Source organism: Erythrolamprus reginae, chromosome 9 (genome assembly GCF_031021105.1).
Source record: "Erythrolamprus reginae isolate rEryReg1 chromosome 9, rEryReg1.hap1, whole genome shotgun sequence".
Taxonomy (NCBI): Eukaryota; Metazoa; Chordata; class Lepidosauria; order Squamata; family Dipsadidae; genus Erythrolamprus; species Erythrolamprus reginae.
The window spans coordinates 57,120,613-57,147,535 of record NC_091958.1 but is presented as its reverse complement, the minus strand read 5'-3'; the positions used below and the strand labels follow the sequence as shown (position 1 = coordinate 57,147,535).

The window sequence follows — 26,923 nt, the reverse complement described above, 5'->3', positions numbered from 1 at the left end:
TACCAAAATGTCCTTCCTGTTAGTGACTACTCCACCTTCAACCGCAACAACACACGATCACATAATAGATTTAAACCAAATGTCAACCAGTCCAAACTAGACTGCGGAAAATACGACTTCAGCAATGGAGTGATCAATGCCTAGAATGCTCTACCTGACTCTGTGGTTTCTACTCCTAACCCCAAAACCTTTAACCTTAGATTGTCTACAATTGACCTCTCCCCCTTTCTAAGAGGTCTGTAAGGGGCGTGTATAAGCGCACCATTGTGCCTACCGTCCCTCTCCTACTGTTCTATTGTGTTCTATCATTACTTTTTATCATTACTTATCTAATGTTTTATTTGTACAAATTACCATCCTATAATTGTTTGACAGATACAGTGTTCTCTCGATTTTCGCGGGGGATGCGTTCCAAGACCGCCCGCGAAAGTTGCATTTTTGCAAAATAGAGAGGCGGAAGTAAATACACTATTTTTGGCTATGAACAGTATCCCAAGCCTTCCCTTAACACTTTAAACCCCTAAATTGCAATTTCCCATTCCCTTAGCAACCATTTAGATTATTACTCACTATGTTTATTTATTAAAGTTTATTAAAAAAATATTTATTGTTCTTGGGGCAGGAGCTGGGCCAGAGCTAACCACAACATTTATTAAAGGCAGAGGAAAGTTTGGTGATGACATATGACGTCATCAGGCAGGAAAAACCGTGGTATAGGGAAAAAACCCGCAAAGTATTTTTTAATTAATATTTTTGAAAAACTGCGGTATAGACTTTTCCCGAAGTTCAAACCCGCGAAAATCGAGGGAACACTGTATATACTTTTTTTTTTAAAAAAATTGTTCATTATAGTTGTTTTAAATTGCAACAATCGTAAAGCGGTTCATCACATAACCAACTCAATTTTTGCAAACTTTTTTTTTTTTTTGCAGTAGTTGCTAAGCAAACGTGGCAACTGGTTTGCAATGGGATGGTTTTTTGCCAAAAACAACCGGAAGCAAATTTTATTTTTCAGCAGAAACTTCATAAAAGCCAGAGAGACGCAGGTGCTTTAAAGGGAGGGACAATCTCAGTATAAGGTTTAGCTCAGCGCTTTCTCAGTATGGAGGAGGCTCCATTACAGGGAGTGCACGACACATGTTGGCGTGTTGTTGCAACTGTGCACTTTTCTCGTTTTCACACACACCACAACTTCCCACTTCCGGCCCCTCCCTCCACCCAAGCCAAGAGAGGTTTGCAACACAGGCACCGCACCATCCCAATTATTTGGGCTTTGCAAAGATGCTTCGGTAATCAGCTTGGGTGCCTCTTCCGTTTGCAGCAAGACGGCATTGTGCTGAATAAGTCAACCTTGGACGTCCTACCTGGAATGGGCCACGCCATTAACCTGCTCCTGGCTCCGCCCTCTTCCCACACCTCTGGCTCCCAGGTGGCCCAAATGAAAAGAAACTGTCCCTTACGTGCTGTATTGCACAATGGGAAGCCTTTGCCCGCTGCTTTCCGGCTCATCTCTGCCCTTTTTGTGTCTGCAGAACCTCCGCATCGGCACGATTGGGGGCACCGAGTTTTTCACCCGCTCTGCCATGACGTTCAAGGGGGCCTTGGCCCAGAAGTTCATGTTCGTGGATGGAGACAAAGCTGTCTGTGGCTCCTACAGGTAGGTGGACAAACTGGAGGACACCCTGGTTTGGGGTCGCACTCCATTCGGGGAGGGGGGTCTATGTGGCTTTGTGGGTAGGAAGGATGCTGTTGAAGAACAGAAGAGGGGGGCGTAAAAGACACACACCCCCATGGGAGACCCTGCAGCCCAAGAGAGCCTTCCACTCTCTATTAAAGCTTTGGGTGTGTTGCTATTAAGCTTTAATACTTAGCTTCTTGTCATGACTCACAACCAAGATGAACAAGCAACAACGGTTTAGATTTTGCACAGAAAAATGGTCTAGATGTGCACTGAACACAAATATTTGGCTATAAAAATGTGCACTTGCATGGCTTGTCATGGTGCCTCTCAGCCTGGGCAGGTTTAAGAGGTGGAGACTTCAGCTCCCAGAATCCCCCACGCTTGGGAATTTAAGTCCACACCTCTTAAACCTGCCCAGGTTAAGAAACGTGAGAGTTAACACCAAGTCACAGCCAAATTCTGATTTGTTTGATATTTATGTGTGCATGATCAAAACATTTAAATATGTTAAAGGGTTAAATAAGGAGGGAAGTGTTTTTAATAGGAAAGTGAACACAAGAACAAGGGGCCACAATCTGAAGTTAGTTGGGGGAAAGATCAAAAGCAACATGAGAAAATATTATTTGACTGAAAGAGTAGTAGATGCTTGGAACAAACTTCCAGCAGACGTGGTTGGTCAATCCACAGGAACTGAATGTCAACCTGCCTGGGATAAACAGAGATCCATCCTAAGATAAAATACAGGAAATAGTATAAGGCCAGACTAGATGGACCAGGAGGTCTTTTTCTGCCGTCAGTCTTCTATGTTTCTATGAATGAAGAAGGAAGGAAAGAAAGAGAAGGGAGGATGAGAAGGAAGGAAGGAAGGAAGGAAGGAAGGAAGGAAGGAAGGAAGGAAGGAAGAATCCACAGGAACTGAATCTAAACATGCCTGAGATAAACATAGATCCATCGTAAGATAAAATACAGGAAATAGTATAAGGGCAGACTAGATGGACCAGGAGGTCTTTTTCTGCCGTCAATCTTCTATGTTTCTATGATTGTATAGCTTAGCGTAGGGGTTTTTTCTTTGTGGTTTTACTGTTTTTATTGTTTTATATTGTGACTTATTGTATTATTTTATTGTTGTAAGCTGCCCGGAATCCTATGGAGTTGGGCAGCATATAAGCTAATTAAATTAAATTAAGCGTATTTGAGTAGTACTACCATGTCTTTCCCCGAAAATAAGGACCTCCCCCTGAAAATAAGCCCCCCCCCCAAAAAGTACTATTTCCTCTGGTTAAATTTAGAGAGACAGAGCTGGAAATCATGCAAGTTCTTGCTCCACGTGGCCCCAAACAATAAGACCACCCCCAAAATAAAGCCAAGCGCTTATTTCAGGGTTCAAAGAAAGATAAGGCACAGTGTTATTTTCGGAGAAACACAATCGTCCTTAGCCAACTCCCAGAATTCCTGACCTAGCCTGATTGGCTGGGGAATTCTGGGAGTTGAAGTCCACAAGTCATAGAAGAGCCGACTTTGCCTCCCCCTGTCCTTACCCAATTTTCCTTTTTAATATTTTCTTTCAATTCAAGAGTCGGTCAGCCCCCCAACATAACCCTCCCGTCTTCCCTTCCAGCTTCACCTGGTCAGCCGCCAGGACCGACCGGAACGTCATTTCCGTCCTTTCGGGCCAGGTGGTCGAGGCCTTTGACAAGCAGTTCCAGGAGCTCTACCCGATGTCTCGGAGCGTCAGCCTCAAGTCCATCCCCATGGGGGAGGAACCGGAGCCTGAGCCGGTCATCCTCCCGACTGTTGTCTCTCTGACCCCGTCCAACTCCACGGTGAAGAAAATGATCAATCCGAAATATGCTCTGGTCAAGGCCAAGAGCACCGAGCAGGTGGGCAACGGCAAAGCCAGCAGTGAGAAGGTCATCACCGAACCACGGGCCGAAGCCCAAAGCAAGGCCATCCCTGAAGACCGCGTGTCCCAGAGGCCGAGCCACCTCATGGAGAAGGTGCCCTCCATCCACCCAGGCCTCCTCAACCTGGAGAAGGCCAACATGTTTGACTACCTGCCCACGTGGGTGGAGCCCGATCCAGAACCTGGAAGTGAAGTGCTGGGCTACATCAACATCATCGACCCCAAAGTGAAGAACATCCAGCTTTCTCAAATCAACCGCATCAAGGTGTGCGATGTCTCCAAGGCCAACGCCCAACACAGGTTGCTCCTCAAACAACAGAAGGAGGCCAAGGAGAAAGCTGATCAAGAAGGGGCCAAGGACAAACCTCCTCAGACTCCTCCACCCGTGGTGGAATTGGCCCTTTCTCCGGCCAATGACCAGGAGGCTCCTTCCAAACCCTCGGCCACCAGCCCCATGGAAAAGTCTCCCAGGCTCAACGGGGAGACGCTGGCCACGCTGGCCAACAACAAGCACTTGAAGCAGCTCCTGGGTCCTCAAGCAGATGCAGAGAGTGCTGTTGCCCCAGTGCCCAAACCGAGGAGGGTCCACGCAAAGGACCCCACCTCCAAGAAAACAGGACATGCGGAGGAGAGAAGGGTGATGGCAGAAGGCCCTGTGGCACACCAGCCAGGGACCACCCCCGCAGACCCATCCCCCAAAGAAGGGACCCTGGAAGTTGCCGACGTGGCGAACCCTCACAAGGTGAGCACGGAAGCGCCTGGGACGGAGGAAGGAAGCCCCTTCCCCATGAACGGGGTCCGGAGTGGTGAGGGGGAGGCGGAAGAGGAAGAAGACTCCATGACCCCCAGTGACCACACAAGCCTCTCCGACAGCTCCCCTGCCCGTAGCTGCGACCTCTCCGATGCGTCCGTCCACTCTGACAAACTCCGCGGCCCCGTCTGCCCCCTGCGGAGGACCAACTCCGACTTCCTTCTCAACGGAGAGGGCCCCGGCCTTCACCCTTTGCAGCGGAAGCTGAGCGAGCCTTACATCAGCTGGGGGACCTTTGTAAGCCCCCTGGGGAGTCCCCCACCAAGGCTTCCTCCACCTCTGGAGAAAGCCGCCCAAAAGACGCGGCGGAAAAGTGACAGCCTGGAGGAGACGAGGTGCGTTTGGGAAAGGGGCCACCCGCTGCATGCTTTACCTGCTGGCTACATTACCTGTACGAGCGAGGCTCCACAGGTAGGCACTTCTGTGGCAGCGTTCTACCCTTAGCGTGGGGGTTCAGCTGTAGGGAAGCTTTGCCTATTTGCCCATGACTCTAAAGTGTGCAATAGGGTTGATATTCCTGGAGGTGTCTGTAATATGGCAAATGATTTAGCTTTACTAGATAAGTGGTCAAAGCAATGGAAACTGCAGTTTAATGTTTCCAAATGTAAAATAATGCACTTGGGAAAAAGGAATCCTCAATCTGAGTGTTGCATTGGCAGTTCTGTGTTAGCAAAAACTTCAGAAGAGAAAGATTTAGGGGTAGTGATTAGTCTCAAAATGGGCGAACGAGATGGATCAAATTGAACGGGTCCAAAGATTGGCTACAGAAATGATGGAAGGTCTTAAGCATCAAACTGATCAGGAAAGACTTCATGAACTCTATCTGTATAGTCTGTGGGACGGAAGGAAAAGGGGGGACAGGATCAAAACATTTAAATAGGTTGAAAGGTTCAATAAGGTCCAAGAGGGAAGTGTTTTTAATAGGAAAGTGAACACAAGAACAAGGGGGCACAATCTGAGGTCAGTTGGGGCAAAGATCAGAAGCAACGTGAGAAAATATTATTTGACTGAAAGAGCAGTAGATGCTTGGAACAAACTTCCAACAGATGTGGTTGGTCAATCCACAGGAACTGATTTGAAACATGCCTGAGATAAGCATAGATACATCCTAAGATGAAAGGGCAGACTAGATGGACCAGGAGGTCTTTTGCTGCTGTCAATCATCTATGTTTCTATGTTTCTAAGATGCTGGGCCTAGTCATGTCCAGCTGCTAAGGTCCTCTGTCCAAAGCCTCAGGGTCCAAATATGTGGTAGACCAACCAAGGACAACTGTTGGAAGGAGAAGACATTTAGCAGAAGATGCTCACACCCAAAGGTTGCCATAGGGTGTCTAAATCCAATCACATCCTTTGCGGCCTCCCTAGGATGGTTTGTGACTAAACAACAACCTCTGATTGGTGGGTTTCCCCCACCAGTTTCACACAAGCCATGTTCTGATTGGTTCATTCTTGGCTTGGCCTGCTTTCATGAATTTACTAGGTCATTAGTGTTGATATTCTTGCTGCAATCGTGCGCCTCTCGGTGATGTAGACATAATATATGTATACTCATGTATATAAAATACAGGAAGAATAAAAACAATGCCATCCAAATTAAATTAAAATGGAGCAATACATAATTACATGAAACATTAGCGCAGTTATCCAACTAATTAAATGGAAGGGCTCCCCTTTAGCCTCTATCGAAGGATTTATTAACCTCAGCCACTCAAAATTAGGCGAAGTTCGGCTTCCAGCCAGCAAATTTAAAACAAACAAACAAAACAAAAACCCAGGGAAAGGACATTAAAAACAACACAACAGCAGCAGCAATTATACAAAAGGCCTTTCGTGCAAAGATGGAAGTACAGATATTGTGCAAAGCTACTGGTTATTGTTCCAGTACCACAAACAAGGTTTATCTTAATACCAGACAGCCCTGAATTCTAACATTAAGAGGAGGAGTGCAGTGACCTTGATGGACAAGCTATGGATAGATTACCTCCCCTTCCTGTCCACACACGCTTAGTGGGTTTCGTACACAGCTCACCCTCCTGCCAATCACTTAGCACCCTAGAGATTATTTCTGGAGGATGCTGCTCTTAACCGTGTTCAGGATAGGATAGAATAGGATAGAATATAGAATATAGAATATAGAATAGAATATAGAATATAATATAGAATATAGAATAGAATATAGAATATGGAATATAGAATATGGAATATAGAATATAATATAGAATATAGAATATAGAATATAGAATATAGAATATAGAATATAGAATATAGAATAGAATATAGAATATAGAATATAGAATAGAATATAGAATAGAATAGAATATAGAATATAGAATAGAATATAGAATATAGAATAGAATATAGAATAGAATATAGAATATAGAATATAGAATAGAATATAAAATAGAATATAGAATATAGAATATAGAATAGAATATAGAATATAGAATATAGAATAGAATATAAAATATAAAATAGAATATAGAATATAGAATAGAATATAGAATATAGAATAGAATAGAATCCCAGTTATGAAGTCTTTTCAGCATGGGAAAAAACAGCATGTCCTCCATGACAATTTTTTTGGGGACGCGCAACTTACCTGGGTAGAGAATCCGGCTAATCATGCCCGGCATAACAATGACAACCATTGGCAGCATTTTCAGGTAGCTGGCAAGGATGGAGGCGGCCTTGGCATGGTTGAGACTCCTGGCCGAGAGGGACCTCTGGACAATGACCTAGAAAGACACAAGACATTGAAAATCCCTCTGTTGCTTAGGGAATTCTGGGAGGAGACGTCCATCCATCTTAAAGCTGATCTATCATCTCTTTATTTCTCTCCTTCTCTCTCTCTCCTTCACTCTCTCTCTCACACACACATCTATCTACCCACCTACCTACCTATCAACTATCTCTGTATTTCTCCACTTTACAACTTTAAAAATAGAACTTATTTTATTGGCCAAGTGTGATTGGACACACAAGGAATTTGTCTTTGGTGCAGATGCTCTCAGTGGACATAAAAGAAAAGATACATTTGTCAAGAACCATGTGGTCCAACACTTAATGATTGTCATAGGGGACAAATAAGCAATGAAGAAACAATATTAGTAAAAATCTTAAGGACACAAGCAACAGGTTACAGTTATACAGTCATAATTGGGAGGAGATGGGTGATAGGAAGGATGAGAAGAAACTAGTGGTTTTTTTACAACTTTAAGATGGATGGACTTACCTCCCAGAATTCCCCAGCTAGCCATTCTGACTGAGGAATTCTGGGAGTTGAAGTCCACCCCTCTTAAAAGTTGCCATGCTTGAGAAACACGGACCTAGATGGAATCTATAGGCTCTACCGCTGAATCAAAGCAGTTCTTTCCAAGGCAGTCATGGGAGCAGGACTCTGCGTCTCAGCCCTTTGCAAAACTCAACCGTGTGCTGGACACAACTGCCTGCAGATGTTTCAAGTGCCTTTTTTTCCCTTCTTGATGCTGATATTCACCTGCCACTGTTTCCTGCTCTGTCCACAGGGCCCCCAACGGTTCTGCTATGGATCCCGGGTGCAAATCTCAGCTGAACGGGGCAAAAGCCGTCCCCAGCAACGGAAAAGCTCCGAGGAGGACAAACGGCCGCAGGACAGAACTGGGGCCAAGAAGGTTGCCCCAAGCTCCGTCCACCCCTTTTTCTGGCAAAGGAAGAACTTCACCTCTGCTAAGAATGCCCAGCCCAGCCCCGTCTCCCACAGAGGTGGCCCCAGCACCCCAAGAGCCACTGGTCAGTCCCTGACCCCACTCCCCGAAGGCCAGGGGTCACCAAAAGAAACAAGGACTCCGCTGGGCATTCCTCTGTCCAAGCTCTCTCAGTCAAAGCACCTGAAGAGCAAGACCTCACAACTGGAGTCCAAACGGAAGCCCCCTGGGACCGCCCAACCCAAGGACCAGTAAGGCCGGCGGGGACACCCGAATGACCGACGGAATGGGGGGCTGGGCTGCTTTGCAATTACCTGGTCAGTGCACCAGTACCACGTGGCCAAGACGGTCAGACCCAGCGTCATGCCCGTCCAGGGCAGATCTCCGCCGATGGGATCCCGGAAGAGGTGCATGGCGTCTCGCCTGGGCAGGTGGCAAGTTGTGTTGGGGACAATCTTGGATGGGGTGGCAGCTAAGTAGGCCTCTTCCAGGTTGTGGTAGCCCCCGATCCGGTGGAAGGCTGCCCAAAATAAAAATTTGGGGTGGGGGAGAGGAGAAGACAACAATGGCAACGACATCACTCCTTCTTATCTGTGTCGTTCCAAAGTCAACGGTCCCCAGCTCCTTCCTTTGCCCCCAAAGAATGAGGGAGAACCCTTGACATCGGGGCTTTGGGTTTTCTATCAACTGGGGATGAGGTGGGGGAAGAAGGGGGTCAACACATTGTGCTCCAAAATGTTTGAAAGCAGAAGTCACAGGCAGAGAGAAAGAACCAGGTCCTGTTGCAGGCCAGCTTAGGTTCAGTCCCATTCAACTCCAGTTGAGCCTAAGTCTTGGGTCAACTTCTGAAGCACCATCAAAGCATGAGGGGCAACCATCTCCTCCATCAACCCCTTAGCTGCCCAAAACTCCTCAATAAGTTAGAAGAATCCATGGTGCGTCTACAGGGCACCAAGTTGAGGAAGGTTGTGCTGGCAGCAATCGCAGTCTCACCCAGAGACCCAACATGAAGCTTCAGATAATGTTCCCAGACCCCCACCTGCACCTTCAGCAAAGGGGGTGAGTCCCACCTTCAGAGATTTCCCCCCCTTGCATCCACACACCTCACAGGCATTAGGGCCCCATTGTTGAAGCCAGAGTGGCGCCACAGACACCACAAAAGGCATCCCACGGGGCTTTGACAATGTGGGGATGGCATTGCTCTCCCCTCTCTTCTACGCATCTCCCCACACCTCCCCTGGGGCCTATGGGGACTGTCCCCCAACTGGTTAGCTCACTCACCTTCCCCTTGACAGATCTCACTGCCAAGAAGCCAAAGTCAGGCGCTGACCATTCCAATTTCACCCTACATGTGACTTGAATTTAGGAGGGGGAAGGGCCAGGCATCCCAAAGGAGTGGAAGAGAAATTCAGGGAAGTGACAGGAAATGTCTACCGTATTTTTCAGAGTATAAGACGCACCAGAATATAAGATGCATCTTAGTTTTTGGGGAGGAAAATAGGGGAAAGAATCTGCTTACCAGGTATTCCTCTGGCCAGCGTCCTTAGCCAGCACATTATTTTATCCCATGGTTAGGGCTTTTAAAAAAACCTTATTTGGAGAGAGTAACAATGAAAGAGCTTGCAAACAGATAAGAGCTGGGAACATGGTTAGCACCTGGTTAGGGCTGGAAAAAAATATTCAAAGCAAGTAGAGCAATGGAAAAAACCCTGCAAAGACTTAGGGCTTGGAAAATATTCTTAGCAGAGAGTAACAAGGAAAGAGCTTGCAAGCTGGTAAGTGTGAGGACATTGTTAGCACCTGGTTGGGGGCTGGAAAGAAAGTTATTTGGAGCAAGTTAGACAAATGGGGGGGGAACCTGCAAAACTTAGGGCTTGGAAAACATTCTTGGGAGAGAGTAACAAGGAAAGAGTTTGCAAACCGTTAAGAGCTGGGAACATTGTTAGCACCTGGTTAGAGCTGGAAAGAAACATTCGGGGCAAGTTAGTGCAATGAAAAAAAACCTGCAAAGACTTAGGGCCTGGAAAACATTCTTCACAGAGAGTAACAATGAAAGAGCCTGCAAGGTAAGAGCTGGGAAGATCGTTAGCAGGTAGTTACGGCTGGTGGGGGAAACCCCTACATTCAGTGTTTAAGCCACACTGAAATGATCAGCCTCTTTTAGGGAGGAAAAAGGTGTCTCTTATATTCAAAGAAATACGGTATATTCCACTGGAGGAGGTGGGCGGCACACCAGCCAGCCAGAAGGACCCGAAGATGTCCTGGCAGATTCCGCCTTCAGTTGGCTGTCCGGTTTGAGCATCAATGCTGCTAAGAGTTGACCGGGAGGGCTGGCCTTCGTCTACCACGTCCAAAACAATTGTTTACAAATGTAGAACGAGAATAAAAGTCTTTAAGCTGCAGAAACACGTGTGGCTCTTTCCACCCAACAGAACTGAATCGGGTGAGATGATTGAAATATTCCCTGCCCTGAAAGACACGGGGAGGTCTTTTTGGGGTGGGGGGGCGGAGGTGCATGAAAAAGGCAGAACTTCCTGGGCTGGTTCCTCCTGTTGGCTCCTCCCAACAGAACACCTGCCTTCCCCCCCCCCCCCAAGACTCTGGGGTTGGCTACCCTGACCTCCAGCTTCTCTAAAGGGGAGAAAGCAAAAGGCAGATCTTGAGTCCTCACCGATGACCGTCAAGATGATGGCGCCAATCACCATGATGATGGTTTGCAGAGCGTCGGTATAGATGACAGCTGTCAGCCCACCTGGAACAATGCAGGATGCAACTTGGAAAAGGGTTGGCCCAACGGGTTGGTACCCAGAGAAGAAAACCGTTGTAGCTCTGCGTTGAACAGTGCAGTTTGAGCTGGGCAGATGTTTCATGACCCAACTAGGTAACACCACCAGTGCTACCTGAAGATACTTGATGATGTTACCTAGCTGGGGAATGAAACGTCTGCAGGAAAACCATCAAGCTGAGAGAGCACCCAGCACACAACGAGTTGGTTCCCACTCACCCACCCACCCAAAAAACCCTTAGTTTGTCTGGAAGCAAAAGCTAACAGGTAGGAAGTCTCCTTCAAGTCATCTTCTGGTTGTTCACAGGTGACTCTCAGCAGCCAGTCCTTACCTGGGGCCTGAGAGAAGCAGGGCAGCCTAACTGCTAGGTGGATGGGGACAGCACTGGGAGATAGCAAGACGGCAGGTGAAAATAAGACGGAAATGGTAAAAGGTTTGCTTTAGTGGCCCCCAAAAATATACGGGCTCTCAAAGCAACAAGGCCTGCAGGTCATTCTCCACTTGCAGCCACAAGGGATGGTGATGATGATGATGATGATGATAATAATAATAATAATAATAATAATAATAATAATAATAATAATAATAATAATGAACAACAACAGAGTTGGAAAGGACCTTGGAGGTCTTCTAGTCCAGTGGTCCCCAACGTTTTTTCCACCAGGGACCAGTTTCAGCAAGACAATTTTTCTATGGCCCGGTGGGGGTGGAAAGGGGTGTGGTTGGGGGCGGGATTAAGCATGGGGGTGCTGGTCCTCCCCGCCCCTCTTTCCCGCCATCGCCCTGTGGCCGGCAGAACCTGCCTCCCAAGCCCTCTTGCCCAGCGGGGGCTAAGCGCTGGAGACAGGGGGTCAGGCTGGCCCTCCTGCCTCCCCCCAGCCAAAAACGCAAAAGCGCCCCGCGGCAGAAGCCAAAAGAGGCTTGAGCCTCTCAGTCCTTCCCGCCCCTCTGTCCCGTTCATCGTCCTGCGGCCGGCAGAACCTGCCTCCCGAGGCCTCTTGCCCGGCGGGAGGCGAAGCGCTGGAGGGAGGGGGTGGCGGCATGAGGGCCGGCAGCTGCTGACTCCACGGACCGGTGCAACATGCCCCGCGGCCCGGTACTGGTCCGCGGCCCGGTGGTTGGGGACCCCTGTTCTAGTCCAACCCCCTGCTTAGGCAGGAAACCCTACACTACTTCAGACAGATGGTCATCCAACATCTGCTTAAAAACCTCCAGTGTTGGAGCATTCACAACTTCTGGAGGCCACTTCTGTTCCACTGTTCTGACTGTCAGGAAATTTCTCCTTAGTTCTAAGTTGCTTCTCTCCTTGTTTAGTTTCCACCCATTGCTTCTTGTTCTACCCTCAGGTGCTTTGGAGAATATCTTGACTCCTTCTTCTTTGTGGCAACCCCTGAGACACTGGAAGGCTGCTATCCTGTCCCCCCTGGTCCTTCTTTTCATTAAACTAGTCATAAACCCAGTTCCTGCAACCGTTCTTTGTATGTTTTAGCCTCCAGTCCCCTAATCCTCTTTGTTGCCCTTCCCTGTACTCTTTCTAGAGTCTCCACATCCTTTTTGTATCATGGCGACCAAAACTGAATGCCGAATTCCAAGTGTGGCCTTACCAAGGCCTTATAAAGTGGTATTAACCCTTCACGTGATCTTGATTCTCTCCCTCTGTTGATGCAGCCTAGAACTGTGTTGGCTTTTTTGGCAGCTGCTGCACACGGCTGGCTCCTATTTAAATGGCTGTCCACTAGGACTCCAAGACCCCTCTCCCAGTTACTCCTATTGAGCAATGCACCACCCATACTGTAACCTGTGCGTTTTGTTTTTCTTGCCGCAATGGTCCCATCGTGGTCCTGCAGGAGACCAACCTAGGCTGAGAGCCTGAGATTTTGCACAGAGCATCTTAATCTCACCTGCGATGGTATAGACAGCAGTCACCCCCAGCATCAAGAGGGTGGACAGGTAGAGGTTCCAGCCAAGGCAGATCTGGATGAAGAGGGCTCCAGAGTACAAATCTGTCTGCAAGAGGAAACGAGGCCCCCATTTAATTCACTTTACAAATTCACCTTTGCAAGGCCGGTCAAGCCACACGGAGACAGAATTGGCCTAGCCCTGCATTTCAGTAGCTCATGAATCCTGACACCAAAAAATCTGTTTTATTTATTTTTTATTTATTTTATTTATTATTAGAGTTGAAAGGGACCTTACAGGTCATCAAGTTCAACCCCCTGCCTGAGCAGGAAATCCTACGGCACCCCAGCCAAATGGCCGTCCAATCTCCTCTTGAAAATGTCCAAAGTTGGGGAGTCTACAACCTCCGCTGGCCGTTCCACTGGTTGATCGCTCTGACCGTCAGGAAATTCTTTCTTATCTCCAGGTTGAATCTTTCCTTGGTCAGTTTCCAACCGTTGTTCCTCATCCAGCCCTCTGGTGCCCTGGAAAACAGTGTGTCCCCCTCCTCTCTGTGGCAACCCCTTAAGTACCTGTATACAGGTCACCCCTAGCCCTTCTTTTTACTAGACTATCCATGCCCAGTTCCAGCAACCTTTCCTCGTATGACCTGGTCTCTAGTCCCCTTATCATTTTAGTCGCTCTTTTCTGCACCCTCTCTAGAGTCTCTATATCTCTTTTGAAGTGTGGTGACCAGAACTGGATGCAATACCCAGAAGATGAACTTGTAGAAGTGAAAATGAACTTATAGATGACCCCTCACTACGTCAAAGACCTTGGAGGACTCATATCCAATGACCTAAGCACCCACTGTAACAGCATTGCCAAAAAAAGCATTGTTAATCTAATCCTACATAGCTTCTTCTCCAAAAACATTGAACTGCCAACCAGAACTTGCAAAACCTTTGTCAGACCAATTCTGGAATACAGCTCACCTGTATTGCACATCAGACATTAACACAATCGGGAGAGTCCAGAAACATTTCACAAGGAGAGTCCTCCACTCCTCCACTTGCAACAAAACGCCTTACTCCACCAGACCTGCAACACCGCGATTAGACAATTTACAACTATGTTGCCTTAGTAAGGTTTGTAACGCATGGCCCTTCTAAGAGGTTTGTAAGGGGCGTGCATAAGTGCACCAGTGTGCCTACCGCCCCTGTCCCATTGTCCTTTTTATCATTATTTACTCCTTGTGTTATGCTTATACAAACTTCAATCCTATCCTTGCTTGACAAAACAAATAAATACATGTTAGCAAAACATGTTAGCAAAAACTTCAGAAGAAAAGGATTGAGGGGTGGTGATTTCTCAAAATGGGTGAGCAGTGCAGTCAGGCGGTAGGGAAAGCAAGTAGGATGCTTGGCTGCATAACTAGAGGTATAACAAGCAGGAAGAGGGAGATTATGATTCCGCTATACAGAGCGCTGGTGAGACCCCATTTGGAATACTGTGTTCAGTTCTGGAGACCTCACCTACAAAAAGAGATTGACAAAATTGAACGGGTCCAAAGACGGGCTACAAGAATGGTGGAAGGTCTTAAGCATAAAACGTATCAGGAAAGACTTCATGAACTCCATCTGTCTAGTCTGGAGGACAGAAGGAAAAGGGGGGACATGATCGAAGCATTTAAATATGTTCAAGGGTTAAATAAGGTCCAGGAGGGGAGGGTTTTTAATAGGAAAGTGAACACAAGAACAAGGGGACACAATCTGAAGTTAGTTGGGGGAAAGATCAAAAGCAACATGAGAAAATATTATTTTACTGAAAGAGTAGTAGATCCTTGGAACAAACTTCCAGCAGACGTAGATAAATTTATTTATTTATTTATTAATTAATCAGATTTGTATGCCGCCCCTCTCTGCAGACTCGGGGCGGCTCACAGCAATCGCCATACAATGTAAACAAATCCAATATTTAAATTAATTTTAAAACCAATCTTACACACTAGCATACCATACATAAATTTTATAAGCCTAGGGGGAAGGAACATGTCAATTCCCCCATGCCTGATGACAGAGGTGGGTTTTAAGGAGCTTACGAAAGGCTAGGAGGGTGGGGGCAACTCTGATATCTGGGGGGAGTTGATTCCAAAGGGTCCAGAAGGCTCTTCCCCTGTGTCCCGCCAAACGACATTGTTTAGTTGATGGGACCCGGAGAAGGCCAACTCTGTGGGACCTAACTGGTCGCTGGGATTCGTGGATAAATCCACAGTAACTGAATTTAAACATGCCTGGGATAAACATAGATCCATCCTAAGATAAAATTCAGAAAATAGTATAAGGGCAGACTAGATGGATCATGAGGTTTTTTTCTGCCGTCAGACTTCTATGTTTCTATGTTTCTAAATACATAAAATAAACTAAAATAAAGATTTCAGCTCAGGCAAAATGCCTCCCACCAAGGGCTCCACACCTGCCCAGTGTTCTTGTCAACAAAGTCTCGAGGGGCAAAATATCCCGAGCCAGATTTAGTGATATGTCTCTCATTAAGCTGCTCTGTGTTGGAGAGGCACGCCCAGCCGCCCAGGTGAGCCCGAGAACCCCAGAAACCCTGTCAGATCAAAACAAGCCCAGATAACAAAGATGCAACCACGTTAGAGGCGAGGCTTGGCCTCGCAGCCTGTAATTAACCTGTGGAACTCACCGCCACGAGACGGCAAGAGGAACACGGATAGCTTTCGGAGGAGACAACACAAACATGAGCAAAGGGAGGAGCTGCACTAATGGTTTATTAGCCAGGAAGGTTAAGATGGGAGTCTCCGAGTCTGGGAGTCGACTAGAATTCAGGGAAGCCTCTTGGAAGAAAACAAACCTTATCGTTTTAAAAAATAAATGATTATGGCTGCCGAGTCATCCTGAGGTTTAGGCTTAATTTGGCTTTCTTGTCCACCTGTGGTATTCCTCCAAAGGACCTATGAACGCCCCAACACTGGAGACTTTCGAGAAGAGACTTGTACTGGCATATGTCTGGGGTGGCATAGGGCAGTGATGGCAAACCTATGGCATGGGTGCCATAGGTGGCATGCGGAGCCATATCTGCTGGCACATGAGCCATTGCCCTCGCTCAGCTCCAACGTGCATGGGTGTGCCGGCCAGCTGAATTTTGGCTCGCACAGAAGCTCTGGGAGGGCGTTTTGGGCTTCCAGAGAGCCTCCAGGGGGATGGGGAGGGCATTTTTACCCTCCCTCGGCTCCAGGGAAGCCTTTGGAGCCTGGGGGGGGGGCAAACACGAGGCCACTGGGCCCACCAGAAGTTGGGAAACAGGCCATTTGGGGCCTCCAGAGGGCGGGGGGAGCTGTTTTCATCCTCTCCAGGCATTGAATTATGAATGTGGGCACTCGCCCATGTGTGATAGTGTGTGCGCACGCTCTTTCGGCACCCGAGGGGAAAAAGGTTCTCCATCACTGATGTAGGGTCTCCAGCACCAGCAGGAGGTTGGACTAGAAGACCTCCAGGGGTCCCTTCCAACACAAACAAGACCTGGGATAGGCAGAGGCGGGGGGTTGGATGGCGCTAAAGGTTTCATCGCAGGATGCAAGCTGCTCCATGCACAGCTGCCTTTTGCAATTGACCGATGGCCATTGTGTCAATGCCAGCGATGTTCAGGTGGTGCTCCAGTTGCCCCCAAGGCGCCTATCACCATCGGAATTATCCTGGCTTTGGATGGTTATGAATTTAAATGCGTAGAAAGAACCCATGGAGGGGGGATTCAGAGAGGAAGCCCCCCCTCCGGCTGATGAAGGTTCTGGTGGGAGGCGCCTCCTCTCCGTTGCTGCTGGCTCAGCAATGCCAGGCAAAGGAGGAAGGCGGCAGGTGGGCGATGCCCAGCGCTTTCACTCTCCCGCCTTGTACAACCTCTCCCTCGGGCACCGGCCCCGCCTGCCACTCAGCTGCCCAACTCTTCCTGCACGCCCAGCCTCAGTGCCAACTCCGCACCGGGCTACGAGAAAGGCTGGCTGGCCCTGCGCAAAGCCTGGTGGAGGGACCAGCGGCTCTTTGGGTCTGTTAGGTTGTGGGATTGTTTCGCTTTTGGTAATAAGGGTTTTAAACGGCTTTTAATATTAGATTTGTACTTGTTGTATTGTTGTGAGCCGCTTCGAGTCCTTGGAAGGGGGCAGCATACAAATCTAATAAATAATGATGATGATAATGATGATGATGATGATGATGATGATGATGATGATGATAATAATAATAATAATAATAATAATAATAATAATAATAATTTTGCCCTGCAAAACCCAGCCAGCCCTCTTTCGTGGATCGGGCATGCCCATCATACAGGCTGGGGGTGATTAGATCTTAGTCCCCTGACCGACCAATGTTACATATGGTTACTGTTCCAAAGGGTATGATTGACATGATCGAAACATTTAAATAGGTTCAAGGGTTTAAAAAGGTTCAGGAGGGAAGTGTCTTTCATAGGAAAGTGAACACAAGAACAAGGGGGCACAATCGGAGGTGAGTTGGGGGAAAGATCAGAAGCAACATGAGAAAATACTATTTGACTGAAAGAGTAGTAGTAGATGCTTGGAACAAACTTCCAGCAGACATGGTGGATAAATCTACAGTAATTGAATTCAAACATTAATTTAAAGAGTAGAACATCTACTCCTCTTTCAGTCAAATAATATTTTCTCACATTGCTTCTGATCTTTCCCCCAACTAACCTCAGATTGTGTCCCCTTGTTCTTGGGTTCACTTTCCTATTAAAAACTCTTCCCTCCTGAACTTTATTTCACCCTTTCACATCTTTAAATGCTTCGATCGTGTCCCCCCTTTCCCTTCTGTCCTCCAGACTATACAGATGGAGTTCATGAGGTCTTTCATGGTCAGTTTTCATTTTTCATTTCATTTCATTTATTTAGATTTGTATGCCGCCCCTCTCCGAAGACTCGGGGCGGCTCACAACAGAATAACAGAAAACAATTTCAGCAAATCTAAATTTCTACTAAAAACATTTTAAAAACCCCATTTTCTAAGCACACATACATACACACATACCATTCATAAATTGTATATGCCCGGGGGAGATGTCTCAGTTCCCCCATGCCTGACGACACAGGTGGGTCTTAAGGAGTTTACGAAAGGCAAGGAGAGTAGGGGCAGTTTTATGCTTAAGACCTTCCACCCTTTTTGTAGCCTGTCTTTGGACCAGTCCAATTTGATCCATCTCTTTTTGTAGGTGAGGTCTCCAGAACTGAGCACAGTATTATTCCAAATGGGGTCTCACCAGCGCTCTATACAGCGGGATCACAATCTCCCTCTTCCTGCTTGTGATACCTCTAGCTATGCAGCCAAGCATTTTACTTGCTTTCCCTACTGCCTGACCGCATCTTATACTCTGAAAAATACAGTAATCCCCGGGTGGGCAGGACAAGTTCTCTTCCTCCCTTTGGATATGGGAAGGACCTGGCGAGGATGTCAATCACCGTGAAAGGGGCTGAGACCAGCTCCCCCATCACCCGTGACAAAGCGGTCACCACAAAGAGCTGCTCACACCTGGCGGAATTGACCCCGAGGCCAGAACAAAGAGGGCAGTTCGAGTTTCCCTGGGCCTTCTCTTCTCCGTTGTTTATTTGCAAAGAGGAATTCTTATGGAGTGAAGAGAGGCCGGAATCAAAGGAGAGGGAATAATAGCCCTTATTTCCTGCCTGGTTCCTACCTCAAGCTTCTCTTTGAGCTAATCATCGCTTATTATCCCTCGTCAATTAAAAAAGATGTTGCAGGAATTATCTGATTAAAGGCAACTCCATGGCCAAGCCTTTGTGCCTCCAATTAAGGGAACCAGTTGCATTGCCAAACTCCTGACAAAGGCAAATCCTTCCTGGGCCTCCCAGCTCAGCAAATAAAATAGAATAACAGAGTCGGAAGGGACCTCGAAGGTCATCTAGTCCAGGGGGCACATGAACCCAGCCAGCCCTCTTTTGTGGCTCGGACATGCCCATCATACAGGCTGGGGACGATTAAATCTTAGCCCACTGGCCGACCAATGTTACGTATGGTTACTGTTCCAATGGGTATGATTGACAGGATCCAAACATTTAAATAGGTTAAAGAGTTAAATAAGGTTCAGGAGAGAAGTGTTTTTAATAGGAAAGTGAACCCAAGAACAAGGGGGCACAATGGGAGGTGAGTTGGGGGAAAGATCAGAAGCAACGTCAGAAAATATTATTTGACTGAAAGAGTCGTAGATGCTTGGAACAAACTTCCAGCAGACGTGCTTGGTAAATCCACAGTCACTGAATTTAAACATGCCTAGGATAAACATAGATCCATCCTAAGATAAAATACAGGAAATAGTATTAAGAGCAGACTAGATAGGGGGTCTTTTTCTGCCGTCAATCTTCCATGTTTCTATGTTATATCTTTGCATACTACCTGACAAAACAAATATATAAAAATAAAGCAAAGCAGAAGAGATCCTTGGGAAGGACTCGTGGGGTGGATCCAAACACCAAACCCAGTCTAAACATCTGGGTGACTAGGTGACCAATCATAATTGGTGTTATTGTTATATATTTTTTATTTAAATATCACCCTTTTGTGTGGGAAGAGTCTTTCTGGGTGAGTCTGGAGGTTTGGCTACACCGGCCCCACCCTGACCCTGTTGGGCTTTCAACCTCCCAATCGCCCAGTTTCCCAGTCCGGTTCCAGCAGTGGCCTCCAGAAAACCCACAAATACAAAAACCATCCTCTCATTCTCTCTTTCCCAGACAATCCACCTGGAAAGATAGACTGCCACTGAAGAGGAGGAGCCAGCAACATGGGCTTTTCAAAAAAGAAACTAAAACCTTCCCCACATACCTTCCCCAAGGTCTGTAAAAGACCTTGGAATACTAATATCGAATGACCTACGTGCTAAAGCCCCCTGCAACAATATCGCCAAAAAAGCCTCTAGAGTTGTTAACCTGATCCTACGCAGCTTCTGCTCAGGCAATCTCACACTACTCACAAGAGCCTACAAAACTTTTGCCAGACCCATCCTAGACTACTGCTCATCTGTCTGGAACCCATACCACATCTCAGACATCAACACCCTTGAAAATGTCCAAAGATATTTCACCAGAAGAGCCCTTCGCTCCTCCACTCGAAACAGAATATCCTACAAAAATAGACTAACAATCCTGGGCCTAGAAAGCCTAGAACTACAGCGCCTAAAACACGATTTGAGTATTGCCCACAAGATCATATGCTGCAACGTCCTTCTGGTCAATGACTACTTCAGCTTCAACCGCAACAACACAAGAGCACGCAACAGATTCAAACTTAACACAAACCGTGCCAAACTTGACTGTAAAAAATATGATTTCAACAATTGAGTTGTCGAAGCGTGGAACTCATTACCGGACTCAATTGTGTCAACCCCTAACCCCCAACATTTCTCCCTTAGACTCTCCACGATTGACCTCTCCAGGTTCCTAAGAGTCCAGTAAGGGGCGTACATAAGTGCACTGGTGTGCCTTTCGTCCCCTGTCCAGTTGTCTTTCCTTTCTTCCACCTATCTTATTTATTCTCTTCCTTTCATATATCCTCTCCTCTAAGTTCACTTTCACTCTCATTTATATTATCACATGTCTATTTTTCTTCCTATGTATTTGTGTATTGGACAAATGAATAAATAAATAAATAAACATATTACAATCATCATAAACTCAGCCGCCCTAAATCCCATGGGATTGGGTGGCACATAAATCAAATAAATTGACGGATCAGCACATGGCGGACATTATAAGCTGATCTGTCTGTCCATTTTCTTTCATTATTTTTCTTTCTTCTTTTTCTTTGTATGTTGTGTTTGTTTACATTGTTTTTCCTTTCTTTCTCTTTTTATATATAGAAACCTAATAAAGGTTATTTCAAGAGAGAGAGAGAGAGAATGAGAAAAAATATATCAAATAAATTAAATGATATAAAGTTATTCGAACTCTGCACAGGCTCAGCAGTTTCTGCAACGGAGGCCTCAAGGAAGCCAGGAGGGGAGGGTGGGTTTGCATCCTGGTGCTTTGGGCCGGAGGGGCAGGAAATGATCGGAAGGGACTTTGGAAACCTGGGGGCTCCACTGCCGAAAGTTTGGGGTTGCTGGGGGGGAAGAGGAGGAGAGGAATTTGGGTCTGAAGAAGTTGGGAAGCAGGAAGCCAGCCAGGTGAGGAGAGGATGGTGGGAATGCCTTGGTCAACAGCGCCCCCCGCTGGAGAAAGGGCTGAGTGCAACGTGGGCTCATCTCTTCCAAGGGTTCAAAAGCCACTTGAAGAAGTCAATGAAGGACCAGACTAATTAATTAATTAAGGTTACTTGCTGTCCAATGCCAGAGGGAGGCAGGGATGGATGGATGGAGGAAAGGAAGGAAGGAAGGAAGGAAGGAAGGAAGGAAGGAAGGAAGGAAGGAAGGAAAGGAAGGAAGGAAGGAGCGAGGGAGGGAGGAGGGTGGGAGGGAGGAAGGAAGGAAGGAAAGGAAGGAGCGAGGGAGGAGGGTGGGAGGGAGGGAGGAAGGAAGGAAGAAAGGAAAGGAAGGAAGGAAAGAAGGAAGGAAGGTGGGAGGGAGGGAGGTGGAGGAAGGAAGGGAGGGAAGGAAGAAAAGAAGGAAGGAAAGGAAGAAGGGAGGGAGTAGGAGGAAGGAAGGAAGGAAGGAAGGAAGGAAGGATATTTCATTTGCAATGTTTTAACTCCAGTTGGAAACACAGCACCCCGCCCCACCCCCCATCATCCCAGTCAGGCTCAAAAAGGGGTTCAGCCTAGAGAGGCAGAGGAAAGGGGGCCACTCACCGATATCTTGGTGAAGATGGAGAGCAGGAGCGACAGAAAGGACAGGCTGATCCGAATTCGCTCCCCTCCAAAGCGTCTCTGGAGATACTCCGGCATGGTCACGATCTGGGGGTGGGGGTGGTAGAGAGGAAGGGTCAGTCTCCGTGCAGCACCAGGAGTGAAGGGCGGGAGCCGAGAGAGAGGGCTGCCTCGCACTCACCTCTGATGAAAGGTAGACGGGGACGAAGAGCCAGGCCAAAGCCAGCAGCACGTAGGTGGCCTAAAACGGGGCCGAGGAGCCAGACAGAGACGGTCAGTGGAAGGGGGTCAGCCTCAGCCACGCCCACCCTCTTTGCTAGCGCATGCAGGTGGGGTGGTGGACCCCAAAGGGGATGGGCTGCTTAAACCAGTGTTGCTCAGTTATTTCCTGTTAAGCCCACCCAGGAAGAAGGAAATATTTCGTGTCTCCCCCAACTCTCCACCGGGGACAATTGTTTGCAATATTCAGCATGTTTTCGCTGAAAAAACTCAAGTGGCTTATGGGGCGGAATGTGTGACGCCTTAATTTATTTGGTCTCGTGCTCTCTGCAGCCAACATCTTTAGACACAGTCAACATCTCGGTCTTTCCTTGTCTCCCACCGAATGAAGCCAAGCGCTACATTCACTTCTCCCTCCTATTTCCTCGTCTTCGCTTTCAGGAGACTTAACGTTTGTCTCACAATCTCCGTCTCTCTCCTCCTTTCTTTTCATCCCTGTTCAATATTTTCCCACGGTGTCTTTTAAGGGTTTGTTATCTGCATTTCATATCTCCTGCTCTGTGCTGTGTGCTATTGCTTGGTGCAAAAAAAACCCCTACTCCCTGCAGCAAAAAAAGCACATCCTCCAGGGTCATGCGCGCCCCCCTGGTATTGCTTCATGCCCCCCCAAGAGGGGCTGCCCCACTATTTGAGCAACACTGGCTTAAACCCGGGGCCAGCAGAGTTGAGCCCCTTACGTTCCACTCAAATCCAGCCACGGCGACTCCCCCGGCAGCTCCACTGCTGGCCAGCCCAATGAAGAGGCCCGCCCCTTCACTGCTGGCAAAGAGCGAAGCACCAATCTGCAAAGGGAAAAACTCCGAAGTTGAACTCCGCCAAACAGCAGGAACAACGCTCCTCGTTGGGGACGGTTGTTCGGTTTTATTTATTTATTTTTAAATATTTTTATTCAAATATAGACATTAAAAAACAATACAAAAATACATAAACATAACATACAAACATTAACACACACGCAAAAAAAGAGAGCAATGTTTAAATTAAACATTTTATTGATTTTATTTATTTATTTATTCAGTTTCTGTGCTGCCCACTTCGCTATCTGAAGAGATTCCCGGCAGCTTGCGTTAAATTTATCATTATTTGCTCAGGGAGTGAGCGACCTCTGGGCATCCGAGCATCACAAACTGACCCAGTAACCTATTAAAACAATAAAGCAAACAGAAAACTGGAACTCTTGGGTTTTAATCATTAACTGGATTGGTTTAATTGGTAGAGTAAAATATGTAAATCATTGGTTTTACTGTATGGTGCCTGGATAGTAGTTGATGGTCTAGGTAGGTAGGTAGGTAGGTAGGTAGGTAGGTAGTAGATAGTAGATAGATAGATAGATAGATAGATAGATAGATAGATAGATGATAGATAGATAGATAGATGATAGATAGATAGATAGATAGATAGATAGATAGATAGATAGATGATAGATAGATGATAGATAGATAGATAGATAGATAGATGATAGATAGATAGATAGATAGATAGATGATAGATAGATAGATAGATAGATAGATAGATGATAGATAGATAGATAGATAGATAGATAGATAGATAGACAGACGAAATAAATAAATAATCATAATCATAATCATAATTTATTAGATTTGTATGCTGCCCCTCTCCAAGGACTCAGAGCGGAAAGAAAGAAAGAAAGAAAGAAGAAAGAGGGAAGGAAGGAAAGAAATACGGTAAAGAAAAAGAAAGATGGTAAAGAAAAAGGAAGGAAGGAAAGAAGGAAGAGAAAGTTGGAAGGAAGGAAAAAAGAAAGGAAGGAAGGAAGGAAGGAAGGATGAGAGTTTCTCAACCTTGCCCATTTTAAAATAAGCGATTTCAACTCCCAGCCTGTCCCAGCCGGCTATGATAGACACAGATGACAGATATACTGGTAAGCAGCAACAAATATATAAGAGACCAGTAGGAATCAGTTACGCCCAGTCGGAGTTACTCACCGGCCACCAGGCGATGTTCCTTCCAGCCAGAAAGTAACCACTCAGGCTGTTCCTACTTGCCCTGCATGACGACTGCAAAGGGGGGGAGAGCAAACAGAGGCAGCAACAACAGGGTGAGATTCACTAAATCTGTCTTTCCAGTCTCCCTGTCACCATTTTCCCAGTCCGGCTCCCTCTGGGAATGTCCATCCCGCTTTCCAAATGCTCGGCCAAATCCCTGCTCTGCAATGGAACCTCACCCCATGTTTATTTACTGCCTTTACTCTTTCTTTAATCGCCCCTTATTTTGTTGGGTTTCTTGTTTCATTTGAGTCTGGAATGTGTATTCGAGGTCACGTTTTGCAATGAATGAGACCAGGGGTCCTCACACCTGGCGACTTTAAGACTTGTGGACTTCAACTCCCAGAATTCTCCAGCCAGTCCACAACTCTCAAAGTTGCCAAGTTTGTTTTTTAAGTTTTAAAAACTTAAAACGACAAAATTCTTAACTCAAACCTAAGTTTAGAAACTCAAAATTTTAATGTGTACTGACAGTAAAGAGCTTAAAAGCTGTAGAGTAATCGGGTCACCAGGAAGTTGTCACCATCTATGACACTTGATAAATTTACAGATACGAACTTTTTTCTTCTTCTTTCTTTTTCCTCTCTCTCTCTCTACTTCTCGTCTCCTTTCACTCACTTCTCTTCTTTCCATTTCTTTCCTCTAGTTTTCCTGAGCTTTCCCCCCTTTTCTTTATATATATAGAAGTGTGTATTCCAATTTATAATTGTGTACTCAAAATTCATATACATTTGTATTGACATCTGCACACCCCTTTTATTTTATGGAACCCCCCTATTTATCTTCAATAAAGATTGTATTTTTTCATTTAAATAATAATAATAATAATAATAATAATAATAATAATAAAGTTGCCATGTTTGAGAACCTCTGAATTAAATTATTCCCTTTCTCTCTTCCTCCCCCTCTCCCCTTTTCTAGTTTTGTATTTCATAGGTTGCAAGTTTGTTCTGATTGAAAAGAAATATGATGTTTCAAACTAGAGCATACAAAACTTTCACCAGACCAATCCTTGAGTATGGCTCATCTGTCTGGAACCCACACCACATTTCGGACATAAACACTCGAGAAAACATCCAGAGATACTTTACGAGAAGAGCCCTCCACTCCTCCACTCGCAACAGAATCCCCTACGCAACTAGACTCACAATCCCAGGTTTAGAAAGCTTAGAACTACGTCGCCTTAAACACGACCTAAGCAGAGCCCATAAAATTATCTGCTACAACGTCCTTCCTGTCAATGACTACTTCAGCTTCAACCACAACAACACTCAAGCACACAACTGATACAAACTTAAAGTAAACCGCTCTAAACTCGACTGCAGGAAATACGACTTTAATAACTGAGTAGTTGATGCATGGAACTCACTATCTAACTCTGTAGTATCATCACCTGACCCCCAAAACTTTACCCTTAGACTCTCCACTGTTGACCTCTCCCGATTCCTAAGAGGTCAGTAAGGGGCGTGCATAAGTGCACCAGCGTGCCTTCCGTCCCCTGTCCTCATGTTTCTCTCTTACTAGTATCATATATATAAATATTATTATATCTTTGTATACCACCAATACGTACTTGACAAAACAAACAAATAAATAAAATGTAACCCTAGAATGATGATGCTATCCCAGGATTAAAACACAGCTCGTGCGCATCTCAAAGAAGGGCCCTCCGCGCAGCAACTACGGCTTTGCCACTCCGAAGGAATCCAGAGGGGTCAGCTTAAAAAAAATGTGGGTGCCCTACCCAGATGCCGACTGCCAGGTTTAAAAGGAAATACATCACCACCACCACCACGTCTGGAGTGCCAAACGGCGGCAAATGAGCGGGGACTTCTGGGTGGGAATGGTTCTCCATGGACGGACGCTTCGTTGTCTCAGCTCGGGAGAGAAGACGAGCTGACCGCGGCTCCCTTCTAGCTGCTTCCAAGCTGAAGGGAATTGATGATTAAACCACCAAGGGGTGTGAGACACACTCACACCTTCCTTCCTCCGGAGCTGAGAGGCTGCCCACCTTTTCAGCTGAAATAGCCTCCGATTCAGCTCAGGTGGTTTGGACTTTGCAGGGGCCAGGAGACGTGGTCCTTGCAAGATGTGGTCCTTGCCCAGGTTGAACCTGCTCCTATTCACCCTTTGGATGTCTATGGAGATTCTCCATCTTCCAGGTCAGTGTTTCCCAACCTTGGCCACTTGAGGATATCCGGACTTCAACTCCCAGAATTCCCCAGCCAGCATTCGCTGGCTGGGGAATTCTGGGAGTTGAAGTCCAAATATCTTCAAGTTGCCAAGGTTGGGAAACACTGGTCCAGATCATGGTTGTCCCATAGAAACATAGAAGATTGACGGCAGAAAAAGACCTCCTGGTCCATCTAGTCTGCCCTTATACTATTTCCTGTGTTTTATCATAGGATGGATCTATATTTATCCCAGGCATGTTTACATTCAGTTCCTGTGGATTTATCTACCACGTCTGCTGGAAGTTTGTTCCAAGGATCTACTACTCTTTCAGTCAAATAATATTTTCTCACGTTGCTTCTGATCTTTCCCCCAACTGACTTCAGATTGTGTCCCCTTGTTCTTGTGTTCACTTTCCTATTAAAAACACTTCCCTCCTGGACCTTATTTAACCCTTTAACATATTTAAATCTTTCGATCATGTCCCTCCTTTTCCTTCTGTCCTCCAGACCCTACAGATGGAGTTCATCAAGTCTTTCACAACTTTTCCAAAAGGCAACACACAACACTCACAATCCAGCCACCTGGAATGAAGCTTCTCAAATATTCAGAAGGCACCTGGACCTAAACTGAAGCTGGCTGCTATATCTGTCAAATCTCCCTTTGACAAGTGTACAATTGGAGTATAATTCAAAGTGTTGGTTATCACCTATAAAGCCCTTCAGGGCATCGGACCAGAATATCCCAGGGACCGCATTCTGCCGCACGAATCCCAGCGACCAGTTAGGTCCCACTGAGTTGGCCTTCTCCGGGTCCCGTCAACTAAACAATGTCGCTTGGCGGGACCCAGGGGAAGAGCCTTATCTGTGGCATCCCCG

The 26,923-nt window shown here is 46.5% G+C and overlaps 2 protein-coding genes across 5 annotated transcripts in view; one reads left to right on the top strand and one right to left on the bottom strand.

The window, feature by feature from the left end:
• FAM83G (family with sequence similarity 83 member G) overlaps nucleotides 1-10,484 on the top strand; it is a 35,703-nt gene extending 25,219 nt beyond the window's left edge. Inside the window, exons 3-5 of one of the 2 annotated variants that reach the window (XM_070761448.1) lie at nucleotides 1,533-1,657; nucleotides 3,300-4,730; nucleotides 7,920-10,484. In XM_070761448.1, coding sequence (XP_070617549.1) covers nucleotides 1,533-1,657; nucleotides 3,300-4,730; nucleotides 7,920-8,175 — 1,812 coding nt within the window. In that variant the 3' untranslated portion in view covers nucleotides 8,176-10,484. Of the gene's footprint in view, nucleotides 1-1,532; nucleotides 1,658-3,299; nucleotides 4,807-7,919 lie in introns of both variants that reach the window. The other variant, XM_070761446.1, reaches the window with a different exon arrangement.
• The window catches only part of SLC5A10 (solute carrier family 5 member 10), a 66,028-nt gene extending 40,207 nt beyond the window's left edge, over nucleotides 1-25,821 (bottom strand). For 2 of the 3 annotated variants that reach the window (XM_070761449.1, XM_070761451.1), the window contains exons 1-9: nucleotides 25,618-25,820; nucleotides 23,814-23,885; nucleotides 22,545-22,649; nucleotides 21,770-21,829; nucleotides 21,571-21,675; nucleotides 12,766-12,871; nucleotides 10,750-10,830; nucleotides 8,393-8,598; nucleotides 6,995-7,130 (exon numbers count right to left, since the gene is read on the bottom strand). In XM_070761449.1, the coding sequence (XP_070617550.1) occupies nucleotides 6,995-7,130; nucleotides 8,393-8,598; nucleotides 10,750-10,830; nucleotides 12,766-12,871; nucleotides 21,571-21,675; nucleotides 21,770-21,829; nucleotides 22,545-22,649; nucleotides 23,814-23,885; nucleotides 25,618-25,728 (982 nt within the window). In that variant the 5' untranslated portion in view covers nucleotides 25,729-25,820. Of the gene's footprint in view, nucleotides 1-6,994; nucleotides 7,131-8,392; nucleotides 8,599-10,749; nucleotides 10,831-12,765; nucleotides 12,872-21,570; nucleotides 21,676-21,769; nucleotides 21,830-22,544; nucleotides 22,650-23,813; nucleotides 23,886-25,617 lie in introns of all 3 variants that reach the window. The other variant, XM_070761450.1, reaches the window with a different exon arrangement.
• Between the last annotated feature and the right edge of the window lie 1,102 nt (nucleotides 25,822-26,923).